General features: G+C 41.1%; 1 protein-coding gene across 2 annotated transcripts in view; it reads right to left on the reverse strand.

Annotated features, from left to right (window-relative positions):
• NDFIP2 (Nedd4 family interacting protein 2) overlaps positions 1–27,829 on the reverse strand; it is a 50,185-nt gene that overhangs the window by 16,235 nt on the left and 6,121 nt on the right. The window contains exons 2-4 of one of the 2 annotated variants that reach the window (XM_020796468.3): positions 11,715–11,874; positions 8,885–9,021; positions 4,600–4,659 (exon numbers count right to left, since the gene is read on the reverse strand). In XM_020796468.3, the coding sequence (XP_020652127.2) occupies positions 4,600–4,659; positions 8,885–9,021; positions 11,715–11,874 (357 nt within the window). The remainder of the gene's footprint in view (positions 1–4,599; positions 4,660–8,884; positions 9,022–11,714; positions 11,875–27,829) is intronic. The other variant, XM_072994680.2, reaches the window with a different exon arrangement.

The raw sequence follows: 27,829 nt of genomic DNA on the forward strand, positions 1-27,829 counted from the left end.
TACCTTTTACTGTATTCAAGTATTTTATTTTCTTTGTGCCTCTACTGTTGCAAACCACCCTGAGAGCCTGGTTAATATTTTGTCTGTTAATATTTTAAATACTGTATAGAAGGTCACCAGCAAGAAGTGAAACTGAAACAACTAAATTTAATCTAATAGTCACAAATGATGTTTCCTCAGATCTGCCTCACACCGCTTACTGCAGAAAAGAACAGCATTTCTTCTTTATTTATTATACATATAATAAGTTTTTCGGGGAGACCAGGAACAATTTTTGAAAAAAAAAAAACCCTCCATGGTCTCCCACCAGGTGCTGACTGTATGCAGACTCACACAGCTTCAATCATACTGCTGTTATCAGGTACCCTCAAGCTATAACTTGGGCTCTAAGAAATGCCTATGGCCTCAATTAAACCTAGCCTCACTGAGGACTTGTTTTGGAAATAATAACTTTCTCCTAGATAAATTCTAGTCTAATTTGTTTGTACACTTTGTTGACAGAGAAGAAAACATGCCACCAAATGGTTGTGGAGTTTGGGTCTACTCCTCACAATCACAGAATTTGGAATGAGTTTCTCCAAGGAATGATAATATGTAAAGCTATATTATTGTATTTTTATTTCGCTTTATTAAGATATTTCTTTCAGGAACATTATATTAAATCAAAGGGCTATGACCTTGTTTATTTCTTTTTAAAATTGTATACCAGCCAGTCTTACTGAGGAGGAAAAAGACACCAACCAGTCTTATTTTGTTTTGATGCATTTACAGTTAGGATAGCTTTAAACATGTTTTCTTTCACATGTCAAAAGAATGAGGAATATTTGGCAACAAAGTCAGTAATGGGGTGTCCTTTGTCCTTTCTTAGTGCACCAGTGCAGATGGTGCCTCAGCCTCCGCAAAACTGGACAACAACTTCACATATTATGGTGTTGGCATAGACAACTGAGGCGTGAGTGACATATACACTGACTAAAAAGATACATGCACATATGATGGGGCAGCAACTTGGGGAAAATGTGTTTTAATGTAGTTTTTGAAGCAGCCACCACAACAACACGTCTGTGGACACAAGCATTCTGCATTCTAGAACCTTGTGTATGTCTCCTAATCAAGTACCATATTTTTCCATTTATAAGACGACCCAAAGTATAAGACGACTCCCCCCCTTTTCTAACTTCAAATTACAAAATTTGATCCCTGCTTTTCCCTTCCTTTTGCTAAGCCACAGAGCTTAGCAAAAGGAAGGGAAAAGCAGGGATTAAAAGGCTCCCTTTGACTGCCGCTTTTCCTGCCTTTCACGCAGCCATGAAAGGGCTCCAGGATCAAAGGGCTGTGATCCTGCAGCCCTTTCACAGCTGCCTTACCCAAAGAGAGCCTTTCCTTCCTTTTTGCTAAGCCCTATCACTTCGCAAAAGGCAGGGAAAAAGCAGTGTATAAAACGACCCTCAATTTTTTGTCTAATAATTTAAGGAAAAAGTGTCGTTTTATACACGGAAAAATATGATAGATCCGACAAAAACAAAAGAAAAACAAAAGATAAAAACATTGCAGCACCTTAAATACTGTTATACTGTAGTGTAAGCGTTCATGGACTTTCTTTGCCCACTTCTTCAGACATATGAGGTGGAACAGAGATCACACACAGAGTAGAAATTTTATGTTAGAGTCTAACTGAAAGTGGTGCAAGGTTGCTTTTCACAAGTGCAACCTGTGTTAGTAAGATACATATTTTATATTCCTTTATTTATATTTTTGGGATTGGGTGGGATGGGGGGGTATGCTTATTTTATTGTTGGAAGCTGTCCAGCATAGTGGCAAGGCCACAATATGGTGCAGTATTACAACTAAATGAATTAATGAAAGAATGTGTGTGTGTGCAATACATGTTCATGCAATGTGCAATAACACTGGCAATCAAGAACAACACCTGGTTCACAAGACATTCCAAACTAAATGTTTTGCTGATATTCAGACACCAGAAGGTGTTTATGTCCAGAAAATGCTAACAAAGGTTAACTAAATTGTGGCTCTATCATTTTTGTGCTTAGCCTTACACATGGTATAAACAACTTCAAAGGATTAAAATTTGTAGCATGCCACTGAAGTAATCTTTTTCCCCCAAACAATTTTTCTGAGGTCTGTTTTCCATCTGTTTAAAAATACTAGAGTGCATAGAAATGCAGTACTGAAATAGGATAAGAGTTCTGTAAAACTCAGAAAATAAATCCAGGAAAGTATGCAACCACTTGGAAAACAGGTGTATTTGTTACATATCCTGTTTTTTAATCTGCATTTATTTTTACAGACATATAAAATTTTTGCCTTTTTTTCAAATGGTATTAAATGCTCAGCAATGGTGGCAGCATTCAAGACTCACCTGAGGGGTATGAATATTCAGCAATATACAAGGAAGGCTGTTTTCAAAACTATATAGAATCCAGTGTACAGGCAGTCCAAATCCGGTATCAAGAAACCTTAATTCCTTTGGGATCTATGTAACGTGGAAATTTAATGATATGCCTGGTTTTATTTTCTGTTCTACAGAGTTTTGGTTTCATTCATCACAGCATGGACACAGATGAAAAGGAGGTGATTCAAGGAAACAAACAAGGCAAGGCCATTAAGACCCACTTCCAACCACCGAAAATCTTACAGAACCCCACCTCTGACTCCTGCATTTTCAGCTTGGATTGACCACTGCTTTTCAAGCCTATCTCTGGAGTCTAGAAATATGCTTTTCGGTGGATATTAGTTTTACATTTGGTCCTTTATACTTCCACAGAACTGGCGCACACCTACAGCCCTGAAAGTAATTCCATGGGACCACGCTTTAATTCATGGATAACTCTATGAATAGGGTAAGCGCAGTGAAAGTGGTAGTAGCCCTATTCAGATGTCAAGCCTAAAAGACCGATGGGGGTGTGCAAGTCTCCCCATATCTCTCCACTCAACCTGAAAGGAAGGCTGCTCCAGAGTCCCTTATCACAGAAGTGATGACGTAAGCAGGTTCGGAGAACTAAGTAGGGAAGTAAGTCACAGCTAGAGTAGGCCTATTTGAAGGAAGTCACAACTAGACTAAGCCCATTTGAACCAATGAGTCTTATGGTGAAGCTGACTCACCAGATCCCTACTGAGTCAATGGGCCTACTCTAGGGTGAGTTAGTATACTGAGCAATAGGATTTCAGCCAATGAATAAGCTTAGCCTCATGATTTGTGTAATTCATGAATAAGGTAAACTACACTATTACATAATCATCAGAAAATAAGTAATACAGAGATGAACTCTGTTTCTGATTAACAATATAGTACACTTAATACATAGATCCAAACTAAGTCTTATTTACAGAAGACCACTTATTTCAGTGTGTCCCCTTCAAAGTATGATCAACTCTGGTGCAACTCACTCAAGTTCTATATTAATGACATATTCATTTATCACCAGGTGTGGGTATTTTTTAGGTTAGTTATGCACCGTATAATAGTGAAATATATTTAAATCTTAACAATTCTACACACAGATGATTTAGTTATATTGTATTTTTTTCCTGAACATTTTGTTGAGTGGTATTTGGGGCTGATAGAAACAGCCATTGTTTATAAGAGTAATGAAACTTGATAATTACTCATATCATTTTGTTTAATTAATATTGAAAAATGTTGTGCTAGAACCATGCCCAAAAGCCCAGTCCTATGCTTTGGTAGACAATTGATAAAATCACAAATATAAATATAAAATTATTTACCAGAGCTCCATCTTGAAGAATCAGACTAATAGGAAATGAATTCACAACAAGTGTGCATCCAATGTATTTCCTTTTTAAAATCTTTTCTACCAGATTTCTATTTCAAGAAATACATTTCACCTACAGTATTTTGGAAATGGCATCAATTGTCTAATCCAAAGGTAGAAAGAAGCCTTCTTCTTCAAGAGGATCAACTCTGGAGCCTTGAAGGCATCAAGTGGCATCTATCTGCACAAGTGAAGAATAATATGCACATAAACATGATAGATGTTCTACAGCCAGTCTGGTAAGGGGTCTGTCTTTACTTAAGAGCAGGGATGGACAACTTGCAGTTTCCCAGTTGTAGTTATACTGCAATGATTAGTTGCAGTTTACTGACATTCCGAAGACAACAAGGTGCCCACCCTATTACAGACAAAGCATGGACACCCCGACCAGTTTGGCCATTGATGGTATTTACAATAACAGCACTCTCCACAAGTATGTGGGCTAACATGTAGCATTATCCAAACATTTGGTTTGAAGTAAGGACTATTCTATTCTATGGGATTTACTCCTACGCAAGTCTGAACAAACAACTATCTGAGACTGTGATTCTACATTTACTTTTGTGGGAGTAAGTCTCACTGAATTCAACAGAGCTTACTTCTGGATATAGACAGATAACATTTCACTATTAAGTCTGCATCTTTTAAGAAAGTAGTGAGAATTTTATTATGCCATTTTTAAGATTAGCATGGTGGCAAGTTTTCATCAAGAAAAAGAGAAAGAACCAGGAAATATCATTTGTTTTTCCTTTCCGGGAAAACAAAACTCACTACAAAATCTAAACTTCACAGAACTGTATCATACCTCTGGTGGACTCAGGAATATTTCATCAAACAGACTCCTAGATTCCCTAAATTGGCCGTGCTAAGCATGTAAAGAAAATAAGACAGAAGAACTAAAGGAGTGTTAAGCCATTCAGTACAAGACAAACATTCAAGCACAGCTTATACTACTCTAAATTTAAATTTAATATGATTTAAAATGGACTCAAGAAATATAGCTCAAAACAGAGAAATTAAATTATTCAAGTACTAGAAACCAGGTATTGCAGTGATGTATTTGCATTACTTAGAAATGGAAAACATGGAAGAAAATATTACACACAAAAATGCATTTTACTAGGGATGTACATGAGATTTTGATGATGCCTAAGACAAAACTGTACTGCTTTCAATGGCCCCTCCCAAGCAGAAACAGGCTTTCCTCCAAAGCCACCAAAAGCTTGGGATCTGCATATTTATGTTTCATTTGCTGGGAACTGTCTTGGGCGGATGAAGGAGGCATCAGTGCAGTGGCATGACTGGTAGATCTACTATCTCATCTCAAAGTGTATTTTACCAGAGTCTCTCTAATCTCTCCATTTTGGAGACTGTGACTTTGCTAAACTATGATTTTCCTCTTTGCTGAACAGATATGTTGAAGAGTGACAGGATACAGGTAAATCCTACTATTTACTACTAATTTTTCCCTGTGGAGTAGACAAAGCATGGCAGTTAGGCATGATGGCAAGTGCAGGCAAAGATCTGACAATGAGGATGGCCATTCTTACAACGCCATCATATTTCACTAACTAAAAGGCCTAAAATAGTACATTCTATTTTAACATGTTTCATATGTTCTAATACATTCTATTTTCATATACATTGCTCAAAAATGGAGGACTAAGGATTTCCCATTTCACCCCAAAATGTAAGAATTCCTTTTTACTAAGCTGCTGCAACTTTCATTACAGAACTTTGTTTAACATCATGTTTGTGATTTTGGGGGAAATAATCCGCAAGAACCTAAGGAAATAACCCTTTTTTATGTTGGAAAGTTGCATCTTGCAGAAAAATGCCTGTGCCTACATATCTGAAACTTGGCAGCCATAATTACCTCAGAAGAGGCAGTACGCCTGCACCTATTTTCCAATTCTGCTTAGAAATATAAAAGCTATTGGCAGTTCTATTATGAAAACCATCTAATTTTAAAGCCGTGTAGCTCTACAAAATCCTGAAAACAAAATTATGCACATATTTGTCTCTATTCTGTAAAGTATCTACCTCTATTTTGTAAGGGATATTTCCTTCTAAGAGCAAAAATAAGGATGGGTGATAACTTGATCAAACCACTAAAATCTCAGAAACAGGCTAGCTTTTGAGATCAGCAGAATTCTCAGGTATCAAGTAGAAATCCAAGAGACAGCACCAAGTCAACATTCAGAAGTCAAGACTGAAACCTGATACCTCAAGCTGATTCAATAAGGCTGCAGCCTTCACTATGGATGTCCTTTTAAACTGCAATACTGCCACAGCTTGCAGATAGGGCATACTGTACTGGATGCAGAGAATCCATGTTTCAATCCCTGACATCTCCAGGTAGGGCTGTAGTAACTCCTTTATTCGAGAACTGCTGCCAATCACAGCAGGCAACATTGAGTGCTTTATTTGAGATTCGGCCATGTGTTAATCAGCAGTCACATAATTTTATGCTCTTTTTCTTTTGTACATGTAGAAGACAGTTGCAGAACTTTTACAACTACTGTATAGCAAAGATAAAAGTAAAATTACAACAAAAACTCGAGGATCTGTTAGCTTCTCTTTTTTTAGGAATAACTCATATTTCTTTAAAAACAATAACAGCCACTTCCTTATGAAGACAGTGAACAACTAATATAAAATAAAGGAGATTTTAGATAAGCTCTACTTGATAGCAATGTTTACTATCCTGTTTACAGAGCAGTAAAATTGATACCTGAGCAGTTAAGCTGCATTTATGAAGTGAAATTTTTGGATTCTCTCATTTTTATAACACAGTATGAGAGCAAACAATACAATGTCTATACATTACAGAAACTATATACCAGAAAGGGCCAAGATGAAAGCCTGAGCTATCTTCTCTGCTGAAGACTATAGAAGAGGACTTACTGTATATGAGCTACCTGAAGCTGAAATTGAATTAAAAGCAGAACTTTATATTGCAATGAACTTTTAAATTGTGTTTCATAGATAATACTGTCTCCTGTAACCACATATATATATACAGTGATGCCACGCAACACGAAAATAATTCGTTCCGCAAGTCCTGTCGTCTTGCAAAATTTTAGTCTTGCGAGGTACGTTTTCCCATAGGAATGCATTGAAATTTAATTACTGTGTTCCTATGGGCCAAAAAACTCTGAAAAAGTCACTTACCAGGTGGGGAGCTGGGGAAGCACCATCAGAGGACTGGCAGGGGATCCCCCACAACTGCCATCACCGCTTTCAGAGGTCCTCCAGCAGTCCTCCGACGGTGCTGGGCAAGCCTCTGAAGATTTCCCCACCCTTGAATTTCCAACGCTTTCCCCCTGCCTTTTTCCATTCTGAGGCTTGCCTAGCACCATCGGAGGCTAGCCTCCGAACAGAAAAAGGCAGGGGAAGGGCACTATCGGAGGACTGCCGGGGGACCTCTGAAAGCGGCGATCGCAGTTGCGGAGGACCCCCGGCAGTCCTCCGATGGTGCTTCCCCAGCTCCCTACATGGTAAGTGACTTTTTCAGAGTTTTTTGGTCCATAGGAACGCATTAATTAAATTTCAATGCATTCCTATGGGAAAACATACCTCACAAGACGAAAATATCTTTGCCTCGCGGGGCACCTAAAAACTTGCAAGAGGCTTTCGTCTTGCGAGTTTTTCTTTGCCTAGGCATTCATCTTGCAAGGTGCTACTGTATGGTTAATAGCATCCACCGTATATACTGTAGTTCAAGAGCATTATACGTTTGCATGGACTGTACATGTTAGTACAGTCTACATACTGGCCAGAATGCTATCGGTATTTGTGTAAGATCTGCATAACTTGCCACAGTTAATTTAGATAACTAATGAGGTGCTGGGGCACCTCTCACTCACATGGCTGGTTCACACACCTGATCATGCATTTGACCTAGCTACACAATCAATACTTTGCCATGACAAGTCAACAAATCTGATACAAACACTAATAGGATTGCAGCCACAGATTATGTATTACTAGGTCTTTGTGTCCGTGGTGTTGTTAACTCTCAGGAAGTACGGAGACCCTCAGTGTATTTTTATCACATGATTTAGTGTGAGGCCACTTCCTCATTTCAACTATCATATTGTTAACATAATTGCAAAGCTGTAGACTACATTTAGGCATCCATTTTCTTATTATATAGGAAAAAATGAAGTTTCCAATGCTAGCCAGTTTTTATTCAGATGAACTATTTCCTCTAGATCAGTGGTTCCCAATTCTGGGTCCCCAAGACTACAGCTCCAAGCTAGTGGTGAAGGCTTCTGGAATTTTTAGTCCAAGAGCATATGGGGACCTAAATTTAGGAACCTCTGCTTAAAACAACAACAGCTGGGCCAGGAATAAATTCAAATAAATACGCACTGATCTTTTTTTAGATGGACAGGAAGAGCCTGTGCAAGTTATTATGGGCCAACACAGCCACACCCTGGCTATTTAACTCTGTGACATATGCTTCCTGTCTGGTACTGACTATGATGCATCCATTTAAGTTGAAACGGCCTACTGCATATAGTCGCCCTCAATGTACTCAGTCAAAATAGAGAGGTTTCACCAAGTTCCTTGCAACAGTATACTGCTCATGGGATGAACTTGCCTTGTTTAGGCATAAGTGCTCAAGGAAGACGTAGCTAATGATTATGTAAAGCATGAAGGTAACTGTGAAACAGGCATCTGGATTTCTGTATGTTAAGACATGCAGCAGAGAAATCTTTTAATTTTTACGGTGCTTTGCACAGGAATTGAACCCTAAATAAGACAGTTTCTAAAATCATAGATGTATTTAGAACAGTTATTTGTACAAGTGTTTTGGTTTCTTTTACAAATGTCTGCAAATTCTGTAACCAGCATATGAATTCTGTAAGATTTCATAAAAACCAAAAAGTGTCTTCTATTTTCACAAGGAGGCTCCCCCCCCCCAGGTTGTTGCTAGAATTGTCTTAACAGCAGCAAGTAGTTCTGAAACCAGTTTGGATGAATGATCAGAAATGTTTACTGAATAAATCACTTCCATATATATATACTGGAGTCAATCTTACATATCTGAATACTGTATGTTGGACATATTGCTCACTTACTCTTTGGGCAGTTGCTTCTGCTGCTGCAGCAGCCATTGCTGCAGCTTTGGCCTTCTCTGCTTCATCGTAAGTGGGAAGAGAGGTAGCTACACTGTAGGGTGGTGGCAATGGGTAGAATTCATTAGGCGATTCCACTTCTGTAAAAGAAAAAAATGCATTTCACAATTCAGATGCTGATAATCAGACAGAAACTCATTCCCTAGTAATATTAAGATACTCAAAAGTCACATTAAGTCACAAAAGTTATTATTAAATTATTTTTAAATAATTGTATACACAAAATAATGAGTTTGCGGAAGTCACCACAACTAGGTTTCCTCAGTGTTCTAAAAAGGTATTTTTCTTTATATAACTTTTAAAGGATTTCAGCACTCCATATTTTAACTTCTAAATTAATGATGACTATAATTTTACTCTGTGCAATACTTTCCAGTTTCCACAGAGAAGAACATAATTTTCTGAACACAGTAGGGTATCTTATACTCGGTTTGTAAATAAATCCTCTTGCATCTTTTGACTTCATCTCTTTTAGAAAAATAATTTTGTAAATGAGCATGCCGAACACAACACCTAAGAATACAACTGCCAGAATAACATGGTGTCTGCATGTAGTCCTCCATGCATGCTGACAGTCTCCAAACAAACTTTTTATGATGGGAAGGACCTAACAGAAGCAGAAGACGTCAAGACGAGGTGGCAAAAATACACAGAGGAATTATATCAGAAAGATTTGGATATCCCGGACAACCCAGACAATATAGTTGCTGACCTTGAGCCAGACATCCTGGAGAGCGAAGTCAAGTGGGCCTTAGAAAGCCTGGCTAACAACAAGGCCAGTGGAGGTGATGGCATTCCAGTTGAACTATTTAAAATCTTGAAAGATGATGCTGTTAAGGTGCTACATTCAATATGCCAGCAAGTTTGGAAAACTCAACAGTGGCCAGAGGATTGGAAAAGATCAGTCTACATCCCAATCCCAAAGAAAGGCAGTGCCAAAGAATGCTCCAACTACCGTACAATTGCACTCATTTCGCACGCTAGCAAGGTTATGCTCAAAATCCTACAAGGTAGGCTTCAGCAGTATGTGGACCGAGAACTCCCAGAAGTACAAGCTGGATTCCGAAGAGGCAGAGGAACTCGAGACCAAATTGCTAATTTGCGCTGGATTATGGAGAAAGCCAGAGAGTTCCAGAAAAATATCTACTTCTGCTTCATTGACTATGCGAAAGCCTTTGACTGTGTGGACCACAGCAAACTATGGCAAGTTCTTAAAGAAATGGGAGTGCCTGACCACTTTATCTGTCTCCTGAGAAACCTATATGTGGGACAGGAAGCAACAGTTAGAACTGGTCATGGAACAACTGAGTGGTTCAAAATTGGGAAAGGAGTACGGCAAGGCTGTATATTGTCCCCCAGCTTATTTAACTTATATGCAGAATACATCATGCGGAAGGCTGGACTGGAAGAAACCCAAGCCGGAATTAAGATTGCCGGAAGAAATATCAACAACCTCCGATATGCAGATGATACCACTCTGATGGCAGAAAGTGAGGAGGAATTAAAGAACCTTGTAATGAGAGTGAAAGAGGAGAGTGCAAAAAACGGTCTGAAACTCAACATCAAAAAAACTAAGATCATGGCCACTGGTCCCATCACCTCCTGGGAAATAGAAGGGGAAGATATGGAGGCAGTGTCAAATTTTATCTTCCTGGGCTCCATGATCACTGCAGATGGAGACAGCAGCCCTGAAATTAAAAGGCGCCTTCTTCTTGGGAGGAAAGCGATGACAAATCTTGACAGCATCTTGAAAAGCAGAGACATCACCTTGCCAACAAAAGTCTGAATAGTCAAAGCTATGGTTTTTCCTGTCGTGATGTATGGAAGTGAGAGCTGGACCATAAAGAAAGCAGACCGCCGAAGAATTGATGCCTTTGAATTGTGGTGTTGGAGGAGGCTCTTGAGAATCCCCTGGACTGCAAGGAGAACAAACCTATCAGTTCTAAAGGAAATCAACCCTGAATGCTCACTTGAAGGACAGATCCTGAAGCTGAGGCTCCAGTACTTTGGCCATCTCATGAGAAGAAAAGAGTCCTTGGAAAAAACCTTGATGTTAGGAAGGTGTGATGGCAAGAGGAGAAGGGGACGACCGAGGATGAGATGGCTGGACAGTGGCTGCGAAGCAACCAACATGAACCTGACACAACTCCAGGAGGCAGTAGAAGACAGGAGGGCCTGGCGTGCTCTGGTCCATGGGGTCACGAAGAGTCGGACACGACTAAACGACTAAACACACACACAATTTCTCCATCAGCACTATTTGTTAGATTGCATAGAAACACCCACCACTTCTTCATTCTTTCCAATCCTGGATGTTGCCTTTTCCGTTCTTCTCCACATAGGAAGGTAACATACCTTTTAAAGGGGTGCTTACATATACTGATCATCTCAAGGAAGTATATGGTTGTCTTCTTTAGAACTATTGCTTTTATTCTCGTACACATTTAATCAATTACATCTAATTAGGCAGCTACTGTTTTATCATACCCAAAGAAGGCAACATAATGGAAATAAATAGTATTCATGAATCCCACTGATTTAATCTAGTCATTTAGTATTCTCTGCACAAAGTCATTTGGGCTTCTGTATTAAAGAAATGAAAAAAACGGTTGTTGTGGGTTTTTCAGGCTCTTTGGCCGTAAAAAAAACATTTTTAAATTGGAGAGCAACAGAACGTATGAACTGATGATGCCACTATAATGCTACTGATTGGAAAGGCTGCTCAAGTATAGCTAAAAATAACTGAGAAGGTTATATAACAACAAAGAAGTACCTGATGGTGTAGCTGCTTCTGCAGCAATGCTACAGTAAGGTGGAGGTGAAGTCTCTCCTTCAGGTAAAGATGTTTCCGTCTGAGAAGCCAGCACAGTTTCTGTCGAGGTGGATGGCTGTTCAACCATTGATGATTCTGCAGGATCATCTTCATTATGAAGCTTTTAAAAAAAAAACATATTCTGATAAATGTTTGCCTATTCTACTTCAGTTTATTTTTTTTTTGTGACTGAGGACAAGTACTAAAGAAAAGACATTTGCCTTGAGAGTACTACTGCTCAGATTCAGAATATAAAATAGAAAGAGCTAGGACATAATACTGTACTAATGTTTCCCTTCCTGCTATTTGTTAGTGGAATGGGAAAACAGCTACTAAGAGTTTCTAACAAGAATCAGGGCACATTACCTTATCCCCACAGTATGAGAAGGCACCACCATTCACCAACAAGTTATTTCAGGCTTTCCCTAGAAAGTCCTTACAGTCAACAGGACCCCAATCAAAATGGAAAAGAGTGAGAAAACAAGAGAGTATTCCACAAAATGTAGCTCAACCTTACACTTAATCCAGTCATCTGGTCACCATAAGCTAACAGGAATTCTAAGCGAGTGAGTGAGTAGGCTAGTGGAGAAGCGAATCAATTTGTTTTTCTGTCAATACACAGTTTTATAGCAGGCTAATTGAAAAAAAATGGCAAATTCCTTCCTTTATGGTCAGTTTCATGATCACCATGGCTCCTTCTCTTGGGTGGAAGGCATTTTCTAAAAATGAGATCTTAAGAGTATATCTGTGAAGATTCTTAGTCATCCAGATGAGGTTATCTGGAAATTGAGTCATGGCAACTAGACCTTTCGTATTAGGTTGAAACGTTTCGCTACTCATCCAAGTAGCTTCTTCAGTCTGAGGAGATTTGGTAGGAGAACCTTGAGGATATAAGAGGCTATAACAGGGGTCTCCTACCAACACTCTTCAGACTAAAGAAGCTACTTGGATGAGAAGCGAAACATTTCAACCTAATAAGAAAGAAGTCCAGTTGCCATGACTCAACAGGTTAATATATGTTGTGATGATTTCAGTCCCTTTCTGTTTGTTTTGCTTCTGGTTTTTAGATATGTATAGGTGTTAGCTGTATGATGGAATGAATGGGTTGACAGTTAAATCAGAATATACTTACACAGAATTCTATCGTCATTGGCTGCTTTCCCCCGCCCAAGGGAGGGGGAGGGGGATGTAGCTGAGAGTGAATGGATATTTAGGAAGAGAGTTGAATTTGCCAATAGTAGACAGGATTGGAAATTTCAGTTAAAATAGGATTTGGAAGTTTGTTAGGATAAGCCTTAAATTAGGACTAGATTCTGTGAAAAGTCAGAATGCTATCGCAAATATATGTAAAGATTGCAAGAAATGTTTATAACCTTTTTTATTATTGTTAGTCTTATTTGATCTGTCATTTAAATAAAAATACCTTATACTCTATGCAACAAGCATTTCGCTATTTCATAGTGACTGTTCTTGAGTAAACACACTGACTGCTAAGCTGGGGGGCTGGTGAGAAAGAAAACAAAGCACCATTTAAAAAGATTTTTGATTTGGGAACTAGTGGTAGTAGTGCTATCTAATGGTGAGAGTCGTAACAAAACGCTAAAGTAAAATCTCTCCAGAGAGTTTGGTGAAGGGACACAATAGTATAAAGCACAGTAGGTATCTGTCTGATTAGCAGCAGGGGGAGATCCATGGACAGAAGTCCCTGTGTACTACTGAAAGATGAGGAAAGCTTGCAGATGTCACACCAGTACTTCTGTGCTGGCTGCAGAATGAGATTCCTCTCCTCTACAGCCAGCATGGAAATCCAAGACTCATAAGCAAGCTATTATTTGCAAAATTGCTTTGAATACTAATGTGCCATTTAGGAATATGAAAGAACTTTGGTTTAACACATCAACTACCAAGCACACAATCTCATATATCTCTGAACCCCCCCCCCCAAAAAAAAACAAACTCATTGCAACTCTGGTGTATTCTAGCTCATTCTGTGAAAATTTCAGAAACAAATTGCCTCAAGTTAAAAAAATCCCCATAGACATTATCTGTTGTGTCTTGAGTTGCATGACTCAGTGTGCTGCAACAGATAATGTCAACAGTGTTTTACCCACTGCCTTTATGTCTCCAATATTGAGAAGCTCTGCATTTTCTAAGTTATGCAGAAGACAGTAATAACCAGCAAAACCTAAAGCATAAAGAATGTCTGTTTGTTGGTTAACTCCTTCCCATCAAATTTCACAATTAAAATCAAATCATAAGGAGCTTTTTTTCTACAGATCATTTCAAGAACTTTTAAAAGAAGAAAAGACTACACTTACTAAGTCATCATCCACCACATGAAACAGATTATGTTCATCAATTCCAGTCTTTCCAATGACAATGTTTATGAGGAAAATTCAGGTTTAAGAATAGTATGACAAATCTCAAAAAAACTAAAAGCCTTTCACTCAGTGAGCAACTGAAACAAATCCTACTTTTCACCAACAATGCCTCATGTGCCCCTTAATGTAACCAGTCAGCAATCCAGCCAGGAATTCCTCTGTATTATGTTATTTACAGTACCTGGACGAGTCTTCTCTCTTCCTCCGTGGAGCTCTCCTCTCTCTCTCTCTCTCTCTCTCTCTCTCTCTGTGTGTGTGTGTGTGTGTGTGTGTGTGTGTGTTTGTGCTTCCCCCTGTGTCTGGCTGGTCACATGATCCAGCTGTCCAGTAAGAAGCGATGGTCCTACAGGGCTGCTACGAATGCCCTGTAGTATCAGCACTACTAATGAGTACAGTATTGGGGGGGGGGGTCTGTTAAGCCACCACCATTTTGCCTAGTCCCAGCACACTTTAGGCAGCATCCTTCCAGATCAGCATTGGAAAAAATGTGTAATTATTAGACTGACCACAAGAGGGAACCAAACACAATGTATTTTCTTCATAAGACACACAGACTTTTCACCTCACTTTTTTTGAAGGGAAAAGAGTGTCTTATGGAGCGAAAAATATGGTAAGTTGCAAGGCAGTGCAATTAATTCAAGATAGGTGAACTTTAGGGATAGTCTTGGGGATAATATTAGAACTGCAGAGCCAGAAGGGACTCTATGGATCATCGAATCCAGCCCGTGAAGGAGGAACAGTAGAAAATCGAATTCGCAACCTCAGACCATATGACACAGCAAATAATATGACCACTTTATTTTCTATCAGTTATAGCTTCCAAACACTTTTCAAGGGTAGTCCCACGTAGAGTGCACAGTATATGTTTTGCATTATGTGCCACCCAGTCAGAACAGACTTACAGTGAGCCTAACAGGGCTTTCAAAGTAAGTGAGCTATGTAAAGAGATATTTTATCAGCTCTACACTCCCTCATGAGTTTCCATGGTGAAGCAGGTATTCAAATCTGAGTCTCCTAAGTGCTAGCCTGTCGTTCTATCCACCACATCACACTGGGTATTTGATGTGTAGAGTGCACTATATTACTCAGGACTAAAGATGGGATATTTGTGTTCAATACAAATACTGCCAGCACAGGTGGGCTGGGCTGATTGGATCCTCCCCCTCCCCCGAACTGGGTGTCCACTTACTGACTGTGGTGCGACAAATGCAGCACATCATTATTCGTGCTGTATCAATCATGTAAGTAGCCTGGCTGGGCCTTCCCCACCTCCCTGCACTGCTGACCAATCCAGCAGGAGACAGGATGACATGTCTCCCTGCCCAGCTCCTGAGTGGTCAGCAGCATGGGAAAGCCCCGGACAGGCTACTTTCATGGTTGGCGCAGCGCAGACGACAACAGGCCACACACACTGCACTGCAAACAGCAAGTGGAGGGCCCAGTTCTGGGGGAGGGTTCTATCAGCCCCGCCATCTGTGGTGGCAATATTTGTATTCTTCTCCCCCGGGGAGATGAATACAAATGACCTATCTCTGGCCAGGATGCAAATAAGGCATGGATCAGTGTAGTCAAACCTGCTTTCTCCAGGAGGAGGTGAAGTTGGCACAGTATGCAAAGAACGAACACACTCCTGGCCACAGCAGCTATATGGCCTTCAGAGACAATGCTGGTCCAAGAGCACCTCCAAACTACAAATCTCTTACTTTAGCAGGAGCGCAGTCCCACACATAGTATCTAGAAATACTGAAAAGTCTAAAAATGTTTTTATAAGCTTAGTCAAGCTATATTTTCTGTTGCAACTCTTTTTTTAAAAGTTCATACTATCTAGCAAAGTGTATTCATTAACAGTGCCTACTTATCACTCACTGCAACAGCACTATGAGTCAGGCATTATCCCACAATAACCAATGTCAGATCATATGTTGTGGTTTTCTAAGTCAACTTCCATACGCACAGGGAGTGAACAACCTTACAAGAACTCAGTGGACCACATATGACAACAGACAAAAAGCATTACCCTGTATCGAAGGCATCATGGAACTCTATCCAGTTCTGCAAGTCTTCCTATGTTTTTTTGTCACAAAGGACCTTCCCTACCTAAGATTATAGGAATTTAGTAGAACTGAAATATATATTAGATTCCTTTGCAACTGGAATGTATCTGGACACACCCCATGTTTACATTGCACAAACAGTCCTGCTCAATCTCAGAGTGGATTCCTACACTTCCATTCCAGATATGCCATGCTTAGAGCTTGCAATATTGCTATAAAGAAGGAGCTTGTTGCATTATGCATTGTTGCCCTGGCAGGCACAGGCTGTTACATTTATCAGTTCTGGCTGGGTAAGTATAAAACACTATGGTCCACATTACATATATGTTATTGTCCCTCTGCCCCCATCTCTATGTTTTAATTTAATATTGATTACCCATAAACCTGCAATGGTTTCTTCTCTGGAACCCAATGGGGCCTGCAGCCACACCCTCATCCAGTGCAGAGAACTGTGTACTGTTTTCTTTCTTCCTCTTTTCTTATTCCTTTCAAAAACAAATTACATTCCCTGCTCTTTTAAATTTAAGGCCAGGTCACACACTACAGGCATAGATTCTCTAACAAACTGCAAGTGCTTAGTGAAGCCTCTTGTACTAATACAATATCCTTGGGGCAAACCAGATCTTCAATATTAGGGTGCTTTAAACCTACAGTAACAACTACAGTATGTATGTACTGTATATACTTTGTATGTATATACTTTCGTAATACTTTGTTTTTTGCCCAACCAGAAAACCAGTAGGTAATTTATGAAGGATTAATGTGAGCTTTTGTGGAACATGTCCACTTATTCAGACACAAGAGTGAAAATACAGATATTACATAGGGCTCTGCGATAAGCAACAGTTTGGTTGCATTTCACTCCTAGTAATGATTTAAGATCTCTGTTTGGTGTTCAGTTCTTTTCTTTTGAAGCTTTATTCAGTAAACAGCAACAATGATTAGTGGCTACAGGAAACAACATCGAAAACAGCATGTGGTAATAAGTTAAAAATGGCTGACTACCTGTGAAGCTTGTTTTGCAAAGGTGGTTGTTATTAGCTGGGAAGGAAAATAACAGCAGATAACATAATTACTGTAGTATTTCACATCTGGTAAGGGCTTAAGACACCTTGGCTAATATTTAATCTGTTCAGATGGGTATTGAGCAAATGTGTATATTTTAACTTGGCTATTTCCCTCTGGAGTCTTGTTCTGTAATTTTTCTTCTCCAGAATAGCAACTTTCAAATCCTGTTAAGTGTCCTGGTATACTGAAATGTTTTGAAACAGGTTTCTGTGTATTGCCATTCCTAATGTCTGATTTGTGTCCATTAACTTTTGCGTAATGATTGTCCTATGTATAGTGCAGAAGGGTACTGCTAGGAAAAAGAACACAGATCACATTGGTAGAAGAATAAGTGAAAGTGTTAATGTTTCATAGGACATTGTTTGATCTTGTAATGCTGTTGCCAGATAAATGTGGGGGCATCTGAGTTGTAGCAGGGGTAGGTCTCCATCCTTGTATCAGTGTTGTGTACTCCAATGTATGTCAATAGTTGTGTGAGATAGGGGGGTTGTCTGTAAGCATGTAAAGGCCTGCCACCAAGTGCTTGGGAGAGTGAAATATTCTTGTCAAAGATGGGTTGGAGATAATTTCTAATGCACGTGAGTGGTCTCAGTTGTGAGCTGAAAGTAATACCTACCCATGTTTGGTTGTTTTCTGGGTTTGTCCTGCAGTAGGTTGTTTCTGGATATTCATCTTGCCCAGTTAATTTGTTTTTTTAACCATATTCAATTGGATACTGTAGTCTGAGAAATGTGCTTTGTAGATCCTTGAGTTTGGAGTTTTTAATCCTGTAGGTCTGAGCAGATTGGATTGTACCTGAGGGGTTGGCTATAGTATAAACAATAGATTTAGAGGTGTGTTCAGGATGGAAGCTGGAGGCATGTAGATAGTTATATTGAACAGTGGGCTTTCAATACAGTGTATTGAGAGTGGGTTTTAGGTACAAATGTTAAGGAAGAATTGTTCTAGGTCAGCTATAAATATATTCACATATTGTGGAGAGTCATGCAAGTACCCATGGTGGTTTTGTTGATCTGGAGGTAGGTTTTACTGTCAAAGATGAATAGTTGTGTGTGAACACAAAGTCACAGAGAGTGGTGAGTATGCGTACTTTGTCCTTATTTTGAATACAGATAACAGATTCTCTGTTGCAGGTTTTGGGGTTTTTGTTTTTCTTTTTGTTTGTTTGTTTCTTGTTGATATACTTGCACAAACTGGCACAGCTACTACTTCAAAGGCTTAAAGCACAGTAAGTTACAGTACAAAATTTTTTTAAAAAAATTAAACATACTACAAATACAACTATAGAATTAAAACAGTTTAAAATAATGTAAAAGTTTAAAATAATGTAAAAGCACATTATAAAATAAAATAAATCCTTCATTCAAACCTCTTCCTTAGCAAGCAGTTACTAAAAACCTGCACAATAAGGTCAACAGAAAGAAAACAGGGGGTGGAAATCTAGTGTCTCATGGCATAGAATTTCACAAAGTGGGAACAGCGCCTAGAAATGGACCAGTAGCCAGTGCTGTTCTTATAACAAGGATTTTTTGTTCTCCCTGTAACCAGCTCTGGTGAGGAGGTCAGCTGCAGTGCCCCCAACTTGACAAAGTTTCAGAATATTTTCCAAAGGCTCACTAGTTTAACTATGCATATACACTCCTGGCTGCTACAAAACCTGGGACTCAAAATTAATCCAGGAGCATGCCGAAGTTGCAAAACTGAGTTTTCAGGGGGAATGTAGACCCATACTGTACAGGACGGAACTTTAATCCCTGATCTGCCTTTCAGGTGAGCAGGAGTCCCTCTGTCATGTTCAGCTTCAGTTCGTTCACCTAATCCAGTCCACTACTGACAGCAGACATTGGTTTAGAACCAAAAGAGCTTCCCCAGAATTAGGTGGAAAGAACAAACAGAATTCAGTACCAACCATGTAACAGTTGTGTCGAAGCACAGGGCTCTAGAACCCTCTCCTGTTGATTTCATATATATGTTAAATTAAATAGCATCGGGAACGGAACAAAACCCTGAGGGGTCGCACAGGCCAACAGCCAATGCATTGAGCAGGTGTCCACAGCACCAACTTCTGAACTTGCCGTTCCAGGAGATTGCAGACAATGAAAACTGGGCCTTCAAGTCATATCCCAGAGGTGTGATCCTGAACTGTATTGAAAGCCACTGAAAAGTCCAGCAGAACCAAAAGGAACACACAAACCTGTCTACTTCTAAATGTCTACTTCTCAATGCAGATTGTTTCCCAAGGCATGGTCCAGTAAAGTGATCTAGTATTACAGTTTCGTGTGCTCTAATATTAAAGATCTAGAGTAATCCTAAATAATAACACCGTTCGGGTCGCTGCTGAAAGGAAACCAAGTTTGTACACCAGAAATGAACCAGAGATTATTCTTGGTTTATTCAGCCCAGATTCAGTTTGAAATGCTAAAGGAACCATTTCTGGTTTATTTACCTGCTCACTAGCAGCAGAGGAGAGAGCACACTGCACAGAGCAACATTTGTAATAAACTGGCTTTTAAAAAAGAAAATCAATCCTGACCTTCTATTATGAGTAAGTAAAGTCACTGTGTCATAAAATTCCAAGCTGCTATGTTACAAAACACAAAACTGAGGTGCAAATTGAAATTTGAGTATTAATTAACCAAGCTAATTAATCAATTAATTCATTATTGTAATGCTAGTAACACTTGTAATACACTCATCAGATTCCAAAAGCTTTGTGGGGCTACAGCAGGGCTTAGTATAGAACCATAGAATCACAGAACAATTGAGGTGAAAGGGGCCTATAAGGCCATTGAGTCCATCCCACTGCTCAATTCAGGGATCCAAATGAAAGCAGATCTGACAGATAGTTGTCCAATTTTTTCTTGAATGCTTCCAATGTTTGAGCACTCATCACCTCCCAAGTGATACTGCTCTAACACTTAAGACGTTTTTTCTGATATTCAGCTGAAATCTGGCTTCCTGTACAGCATTTTGAGCCCATTATTATGTGTCCTGCACTCTGGGATGATCAAGAACAGATCCTAGTACTGTACTTAGGTGGAAGACCACTAGGGAATTCTGGCTGCTGTTATTGGGGAGAGGTCACACCTCAATGATAAAGGACAATGTCAGAGAGAAGCCCTAGCGTCTCAAAGTAGGGCTAAGGTAGGATCTTATCTGGAACCTTGAAGAGCCACTGTCAGTCTGAGTCGAGAATACAGAGCTAGATGGTCCTATGGTTTGCCTCAATGTAAGGAAACTTCCTGTGTGCCTGCTAACTCACTGCATTTAATTCTGTCACAATTTCAGAGACTTTGAAACATTTTTGCTAAGTGTGGGAACAAATGAATAAAGAAAAAAACTTAAATGTAGACCATGTGAGTGAAAAGTAGGGAAAAGTGGACCCCCTGAAATTCTAACTTTCTTACTACAGTATTCTGTCACTGAGAAGTTTTATCATTATTGCCAGTCGACATTGTGACAAACCCAGACCTACTGGGATCTGCCACACAGTTACACTAAGCTGCCACCAACCATTCCCTTTAAGAAGTCACACAGACCAGGGATGGATTTTTCAAACAATAAAAAGAATAAGGTTTATTTAAATACACACAGGGAAAAATAAAACAATCAGGTGAATAGGATAAAGTAACGTGGCTTACTCTCACTCATACATGCATACAGTTTGGTTCACCCAGAACCCTCAACTTGAAGCACAGACCCTGAACCTATCAGTTCTGGCTAACCAACAGACACCTGAACCTATCAGGTTGGTACTCTGACACACAGTAGTACCCTGTCTGACAAACAGACTCCCACAACAGCTTCTTCTTCCCAGCTGCTGCTTCGTCACATCCCAGTGTCTCACAGTGTCTCTCTCTTCACCACACAGGCATCACATATTTATACAGTACAGCCCCTCCTCCTGATGTCCCGCCTTCCACTCCCCATAGGATGGAACTTTCCCTCCAAACCCATGACAGACAGGTAACATCAGTGCTGTATGTAACACCTCCCCTCTTTATAAGTTGTTTTGTAGGGGGAAAGCTAAGGTGCTTTTCACCAAAAAAACAACCTTGATAAAACACACAACAACAGTTATACATACCATATTATACTTACTCATACTTACATTCTAAGTTAAACATTTCAATTAGGCATTTAAACATTTACCATATACCTTACATCAATTTACCTTTATTCATACAAACCAATTCAAAAACAGGTACATTTTACTTTTTGTCATCATTATATACACATAGTCCATGTTCTTTCGCCGTCTTCATTCTTCAGGTCTTCTTGATAAGGCGTCAGCAACACAGTTCACTGACCCTCTGACCACCTTCACTTCAAAGTCATAGTCCTGTAGGTTTAAAGCCCACCTCATAAGTTTGCTATTGTGGGTTTTCATTGTCTTTAACCATTGCAATGGTGAATGGTCAGTACACAGAATAAAATGTCTTCCCCAGATGTAAGGCTTGGCCTTCTGGATCGCATAGACTATGGCCAAACACTCCTTCTCCACGGTTGCCAAATGTCTCTCACCTTTTTGAAGTTTCCTACTCAGGTAGGACACTGGATGCTGGTCACCATTCTCATCCTCCTGGCACAGAACTGCTCCTACCCCGCTGTTAGACGCATCGGTGTAGATGATGAACTCCCGGTCGAAGTCTGGAGCACGCAGGACAGGATAGTTGATTAACGCCTCCTTCAACCTCTGGAACGCCGCCTCACAGTCGCTGGTCCACGGGATGCGGTCATCAGCCGTCTTCCTCGTCAGATCGGTCAGCGGAGCCGCAATCTCGCTAAACCTCGGGATGAACTTCCTGTAGTAGCCCACCAACCCAAGAAATGATTTGACTTTTTTCTTGGTGTTGGGTCTAGGCCAATCACGAACAGCTTCTATTTTGGCCTCCAGGGGTTTTATCATTCCTCCCCCTACCATGTGACCCAAGTATTTTATTTCCGGGCTACCCAGCTGACACTTGCTGGCCTTTACTGTTAGCCCTGCTGCACTTAACCTCTGCAGCACTAACTCCAGGTGTATCAGGTGATCTTCCCAGGTATTACTGAAGATCCCTATGTCGTCAATGTAGGCCACTGTAAAGTCACTGAGCCCTGCCAAGGTCTGGTCCATCAGCCTTTGGAATGTGGCTGGTGCATTTCTGAGACCAAAGCTCAGGACTCGAAACTCATAGAGACCAAAAGGGCTGCAAAAGGCAGTCTTTTCTTGATCCCTGGGATCAATTCTTAATTGCCAATATCCCTTTACCAGGTCCAATGATGAGATGAACCGACAACCCCCTATGGTTTCAATCAGGTTGTCTAGCCTGGGCATTGGGTAGGCATCAGGAGTGGTTACACGGTTTAATTTCCTGTAATCGACACAAAACCTAATGCTCCCATCAGGCTTGTCCACAAGGACTATCGGAGAGGACCAAGGACTAGAAGAGGGGACGATTATGTTCTCCCTAAGCATCTCGTCCAGCTCCTTTCGCACCTCGTCCCTATAGGGTCCCGTTACTCGGTATGGGGATACTGCCTGCGGGGGTGCATCCCCTGTGTGGATCCGATGCATCACTCCCTTCACTATCCCCGGCTTGTTGGAAAACACCTGTTGATATCTACTAAGCAGCATTTTTAGTTCTTGCTGCTGGTCTTGGGTGAGTGCAGGACTGATCTTTACCTCCTCTGGGTTGTATTTTACTTCCCCTCTACCCTCCCAGAAGGGTAATTCCGCTTCCTCACTCTCAGCTGCTTTTATCGCGAATAAAACCCTCTGTTCCCCTCTGTAGTAGGGTTTTAGGGCATTCACATGAACCACCCTCCTTGCTTGGTTCTCCTCCTGCTCTATTAGGTAGTTCAGGTCTGACATCTTGGAAATGACCCTATATGGTCCTGCCCATTTGAGCTGCAGTTTATTCTCTCTGCAGGGCCTAAGCCAAAGCACTTCCTCCCCTGGGTCAAATTGCCTCTCTCTAGCTTTGTGGTCATACCATGTTTTCTGTCTGACCTTCTGAGCTTGCAGGTTTTCTGCTGCCAGCTCTAGATTTCTCCTTAGGTCATTCATCAAGGTGTCTATGTATGTCACAACGTCTTGTGGGTCATCCTGGGTGATCTGCTCCCAATCTTGCTTGATCAAATCAAGGGGCCCTTTCACCCCTAAGTGTGCAGCAGACATGTCAGAGTGACCCCTTTGTAAGATCATGGGGCGATACTTTTCAGGTACCACCAGCTGACTTCTGATCCCATCTCCCCCTTTTGAGATATTCCTCATGGTTTCTCTATATAAAATCCCCTTTTTCTCCAGAAATCTCACTGGGGTTTCAGGTGTTAGCTGGGCGTCAGTCACCTGTTCAAAACACTTTTGGAGAGTGGCGTCTGCCTTTTGCTCCTGTCCAAATCTGCTGTCTGTGGTTAAGGTTTCCACCACAGCTTCTGAACTCCCCTCCGCTTCCGTCTCTGGCTCATCATTACCCCCCTGAACTGTCCCTGTGGTGGCTTGTGAGCGTGTAATCACTAGCACCCGTTTCACATGTTCAGCCAGGTCATTTCCCACGAGCACGGCTGCTGGCAGAGTCGATAAAATCGCTAGCCGCCAATCTCCCCTCCAGCCTTGAAAGTTGACAGGTACCTCTGCTACTGGCAGAGAGATTACCTGCCCCTCAATCCCTGCCACCTTTATGCTCTCATTTGGGATTATATACTCCCTAGGAATGATATCTGGATGGCACAGGGTTACCTGGGAACAAGTGTCCCGCAGCCCCCTATACTGACGGTCAAGTATTCCTACGTCCACCCCTGCTGTCTCAAACAACTGAGAATCTGTTTTCACCAGCAAGCAGCGCTTTACCTCCACAAGAGGACCATTTTCCTCAGCCTGATCAGCAGAGGTAGCTGTTCCAGACTGAGTAGCCATGGCAACAGGCTCCCTCTGTGACACTGAGCCTTGCTCTTTCTGGACACAGAACACAGCTTTTGGCTTGGTCCCACTAGAATTCTGAGGCACCATTCCTTTTAGCTGCTTTAATTTCTCACACTCTGAGATTAGATGACCCTTTCCCTGACAGAAATAGCATTTTCTGGTGTATTTTGATTCTCTCTCATCTTGTTTTGGTTTTCCCTCCAAAATCTGAGGTCTTAGTTTCATGTCTGAGGGCTTCCCTTCACCATGGGCCCCTCCCCCTTGCTGGCTTTTCCCTGGTCCCTGAGAGTACTTGCTGTAGGTTTCTTTGGGTTTACCTACAGATTTCCCCTCACCCAAGGGCTTTCTTATTTGGGAAATAAAATCTGCGATCTCTGAGGCTTCTGCCACAGACCTCGGTTTCCTTTCCCTCACCTGGAATTTCAATTCCCCCTGCAGGACTGAATAGAACTGTTCCAGTGCTATCAAGTCTTTAAGCTGCTCATAGGTCTCTGTCCCCTCCTGAGATAGCCATTTCTCAAGCAGCCTCACCAATTGGGCCCCCACTTGGGTAAAAGTTTGTTCTGGTTTCTTGGTGAGGGACCTGAATCTTTGTCTCAGCTGCTCCGCATTTATCCCATGTCTGGCAAACACCAGTTTTTTAAACTCTGCAAAATCTTTCATCAGTTCCTCAGGCATCTCGGCATAAACCTCAGCCAGGCTACCACTGATTAAAGATCGCATGATGGTCATCTTCTCAGTTTCCCTCACTGAGAAGTCCACAAACGCTCTTTCCACTAGGGAAAAGAACACCTCAGGACAATCTCCCTTGTGGTACACAGGGAATTTCTTCAGGTCAGCCTTAGACAATTGGCCTCCCTCAGAATCCCTATTATTATTATTGTTCTGGTTCATCAGTTCCAGTTTTCTTAATTCAAACGCCATTTTCTCTCTCTCCATTCTTTCTTCCCTCTCCATTCTCTCTCTCTCTCTCTCTAATTCAAATTGCCGCTGTTTCTCTCTTTCCCTTTCCTCCATTTCCCTCACCCTCAGTTCATGCTGTTGGGCTATGAGTATTTTTCTAAGTTCTGGGTTCTGCTCTCCTGTGCTGTCACCTTGCACTGAGCCAAATTCATCCTCAGAACCTTGGTCAATCTGGGGGTCTTTCACATCACTCATTTCTGCCATCTGGCTTCGAGTCAAGGGCATAATCCCCCCTCAGAACAGGCTGCTTTAAAAAGTCAAGCCTCAAAATAAAACGACCACTTTTTTCCTTCTTGCCTCAGAACCAGCTCTCCCTAGAGATTGCTGCTGTTCTTCAGCACTAACTTGCAACAGTATCGAGTCAGAGCCTACCCCCCTCTGCTGGGCCTCTCAGCTGGCAAGCTAGATCACTGTTACTACGCAGTTTTGCCTCAGCTTTTTCCCGCCAAAACTAGGCTGCCTCAGAGCACCTTAATCTAAGTCTCCCCAGTTGGCACGTTCTTCTACTAGCGCACCTCCCCGTGAGGTACACCTAGAAGATTACCTACGCGCCTCAGATTGTCCCTGACTAGACCCCCCTTGCTCTGGGCACACTTGCCAAGGCTTTGCTGGACCGCTGGACAACTGGACCAGTCGTATCCCACACGCTGGACACCAATCAATGTGACAAACCCAGACCTACTGGGATCTGCCACACAGTTACACTAAGCTGCCACCAACCATTCCCTTTAAGAAGTCACACAGACCAGGGATGGATTTTTCAAACAATAAAAAGAATAAGGTTTATTTAAATACACACAGGGAAAAATAAAACAATCAGGTGAATAGGATAAAGTAACGTGGCTTACTCTCACTCATACATGCATACAGTTTGGTTCACCCAGAACCCTCAACTTGAAGCACAGACCCTGAACCTATCAGTTCTGGCTAACCAACAGACACCTGAACCTATCAGGTTGGTACTCTGACACACAGTAGTACCCTGTCTGACAAACAGACTCCCACAACAGCTTCTTCTTCCCAGCTGCTGCTTCGTCACATCCCAGTGTCTCACAGTGTCTCTCTCTTCACCACACAGGCATCACATATTTATACAGTACAGCCCCTCCTCCTGATGTCCCGCCTTCCACTCCCCATAGGATGGAACTTTCCCTCCAAACCCATGACAGACAGGTAACATCAGTGCTGTATGTAACAGACATGACCTCTATCCAATTCTTTAAAAGGAAAATACAGTATTTAAGTATCTGTGCAAAAGAAAGGGATACATGCCTTCAAAAAAATTAACATCTTTCTTTAAAACTGCTTCTCAGGGGAAAAAATAGTTTTGTAATTCCTTCTAGTTATTTTCATTTTCATGCACTCCCAAAAGGACAACAAATATTCCAAAATTGAAAGAAAAAAAAAGCAAGCTACTATTTGGTTACTGGGAAAATCTAGCATATATTTAGAGAGTGCAAACTTAATGTGATATATGTTTAGTAAACAAAACGAAAACCAAGTAAATATTCTAAATCTGCTTTTCATCCATTTAGGGAAATAAAACACAAGGTTCAGAATCTCCCCCCCCCCCAAGCCACTATCATGTGACTGCCCTCTACAAGACCCCCTTCTTTCGGGGCTTAACACTATCACCACTTGACGCAATTTCAGGCAGTTTTATAGGTTTTAAGCTGCTATGCTGAAGCCAAGGTTTTCCCAACAGACATCTGTATACTTCACCTATTTCTGTCCAAAGTCTACTTACTATAGCTACTCCACAGTAACTTCAGACTCTAGTGCTGTAGTTATAAAAGCTGAAACAGGCATTAAGCTTTATCAAAAGTTAATATACGGAAGCTGAACAAGTTACAAGAAGACAAAGCTAAACCCAACTGTCAGTCCCAACTAACATAAACCCATTGAATTAACGGGAACTACTAAATCAAAACTTCATTTCATTGTTTACATAGGCCTACTCCAGTTGGAACGAAGAAATGAATTTAGATAGGAAACTTTAAGAATAATGTCCCATACATTCATTCAGCCACATGTTATTTTCCTAATTTACAGTGCAATTCTTTGCTCACTTGGAAAGAAGTCCCATCAAGTTCAACACAGTTCATTCACAAGGATGTGTACCCAGGATTACAGCCGTCTGCTCTTACGGTGAACAAAAATTAATCAAGTTACAATATTTAGTCAGAATCTGGTAAGGGATAATTAATACTACCCTGTTACCCCGAAAATAAGCCCTAACCTGAAAATAAGCCCTAGCATGATTTTTCAGGATGCTCGTAATATAAGACCTACCCTAAAAATAAGCCCTAGTTGAGTGAAATCTCACCCTCCACCATCGTGCAATAACCAGAAGAAGAGGACATTACTGTACAGTGGTGCCCTCGCTATACGGAATCATCGCTAAACGGGTAGGGGAAATGTATTGGAACGCATTAAACTTCCAATACCTTTGTTACTTACCCGTTCAGCGAGGATTCCAGGTGCCGGCAGCCATTTTCGCGCCTTCGCTAAGCGAGGGCAGGGCGCGAAAACGGCTGCCGGCAGCCATTTCCGGGCTTCCGGCGTCCATTTTGGAACCGCCGATCAGCTGTTCGGCGGCTCCAAAATGGCCGCCGCAATACCCGATCTTCGCAATGCGGGTTTTCCCCATTGCGAAGATCGGGTATGTTTCCGTATAGCGATCCCGAAAAAGGGATCGCTATACGG

Source organism: Pogona vitticeps, chromosome 3 (genome assembly GCF_051106095.1).
Source record: "Pogona vitticeps strain Pit_001003342236 chromosome 3, PviZW2.1, whole genome shotgun sequence".
Classification (NCBI taxonomy): domain Eukaryota; kingdom Metazoa; phylum Chordata; class Lepidosauria; order Squamata; family Agamidae; genus Pogona; species Pogona vitticeps.